At 38.6% G+C, this 1,735-nt stretch overlaps 1 protein-coding gene across 1 annotated transcript in view; it reads left to right on the top strand.

Moving 5' to 3' along the window:
* Positions 1–565: 565 nt before the first annotated feature.
* Positions 566–1,735, top strand: part of LOC113800322 (DE-cadherin) — a 55,726-nt gene continuing 54,556 nt past the window's right edge. Inside the window, exon 1 of the mRNA XM_070130202.1 lies at positions 566–718. Within this exon, the coding sequence (XP_069986303.1) occupies positions 566–718 (153 nt within the window). The remainder of the gene's footprint in view (positions 719–1,735) is intronic.

The raw sequence follows: 1,735 nt of genomic DNA, 5'->3' as shown, positions 1-1,735 counted from the left end.
TTAATCCATACTCCACCCCCACCCTCCCTTCCATTGATCTCATTCTGCACACTTTCCGCCCCCTTATTTCCCCATTCCTCTCAGCTACAACCCCCACCCCCTCCACCCCAACTTTACCCATGCCAATTCCTCATTTCCCCTCAACATCCGTTTCTCCCTCATCTCCTTCCTCCCCTTCACTCACATGTTCCATTACTCCTTACCCTCTTACCCCATCCCTTCCACTTCTCCAACACTCCCTTCCATCCTCTCCACCCCCCCCCCGTTGCCAATCCTCCCCCTTCCCCTCCAATTATCCTTCCCTCCTCCGTCCCTCCTCCTCCCCATATCCCGTCCTCCCCTCCAATTCTCCTCCCCCCTCCGTCCCTCCTCCCCCACCCCCCCTTCCCCTCCCCAATTCTCCTTCCCCCTCCCCTCCCTCACCCGCTCCCCCCTCCCCCAACACACCACTTCAACCCCCTCCCCCCTCCCCCTCCTTCCCCTCCCACCTCCCTCACCCCAGCTCCCCCCTCCCCCAACACACACCACTTCAACCTCCCTCCCCCTCCCCCCTCCTTCCCCCCGAATGAATATCGAGAAGCCCAAACTCCTTCAAGAATTTCCTGCAGTTCCTTTGCACCTGAATCGCTCCCGGCAACATCCTGCGCCTGTCAATACACGGCGCTTGCAGTTGAATCCTCCATTGCACGCTCTCTCGTTAACGGGCTTTGTGCGGTCGGTTTGCTTGACTTTTCTTCTTATCATAATCATTATTTCTGTTTTTGTTGTTATTGCAGTTGTTGTTGATTGAGGTCTTTGTATGTTACGTTTTTACTTCTTCTACAAATGTTGTTAACATTAACATCATTATTAGTGATGGTAGTATTGCTAGTATAATTAGTATTATCACTATTATCCCCATTGTTGATATCATTACTATGATGATAACAATGATTATAATAAAAATGCTAATAGCAACAACACCACCGACAATAAAAGTACTTAAAGGAATGATGATAATGATAACAATAATGTCAATGATAATAATGATGATTATATTGATGATAAGAAGGTTGATAATAAATATCATAATGATAAAAACAATGATAATGGCAATGGTAATATCATAATTAATGACAATAACAGTAATAATGGAGATGATAATGAATGCAATGATAGTAACAATTTAGATAATGTTGATTGTAGTGATATTAACAATACTAACAAAGATGATATAAATAATGATGATAACAATGATGACAATGACAACAATAACAATGATATTAGAAACATCTTTGTATCATAATAACAATAGTAAGAGTAACAATGATAATGATGATAATGATAATGATAATAACAATAATCATTATTACTATCATTATTATGATAATAATGATAATGATAATAATAATAATAATAATAATAATAATAATAACAACGATAATAATAATTGTGATACTAGTAATGATGATAATGATAAATGTTATTATTGTTGTTATCTTTACTATAATCATTATTATCATTAGTAGTATTTTCATCATTATTATTACTATTATCATTATCATTATCAATACTACTATGATTAGAGAGGAAGACAGTGAGATGAAGCCTCAATGTTTATTCACTTTTACTTCCAAATGAGAGGGAATAAATGCATTACACACTTTTTTTTCTTTTCTTTTTATAAATTTATCTATTCATTTATTCATTTTCCATTGACCAGGCATCGACGCTTGAAAATTAATCGGAATGTCCA

Source organism: Penaeus vannamei, chromosome 15 (assembly GCF_042767895.1).
Source record: "Penaeus vannamei isolate JL-2024 chromosome 15, ASM4276789v1, whole genome shotgun sequence".
In the NCBI taxonomy this organism is placed as follows: Eukaryota; Metazoa; Arthropoda; class Malacostraca; order Decapoda; family Penaeidae; genus Penaeus; species Penaeus vannamei.
The sequence above is the reverse complement of the archived record's forward strand: the minus strand, read 5'-3'. Positions and strand labels throughout refer to the sequence as shown.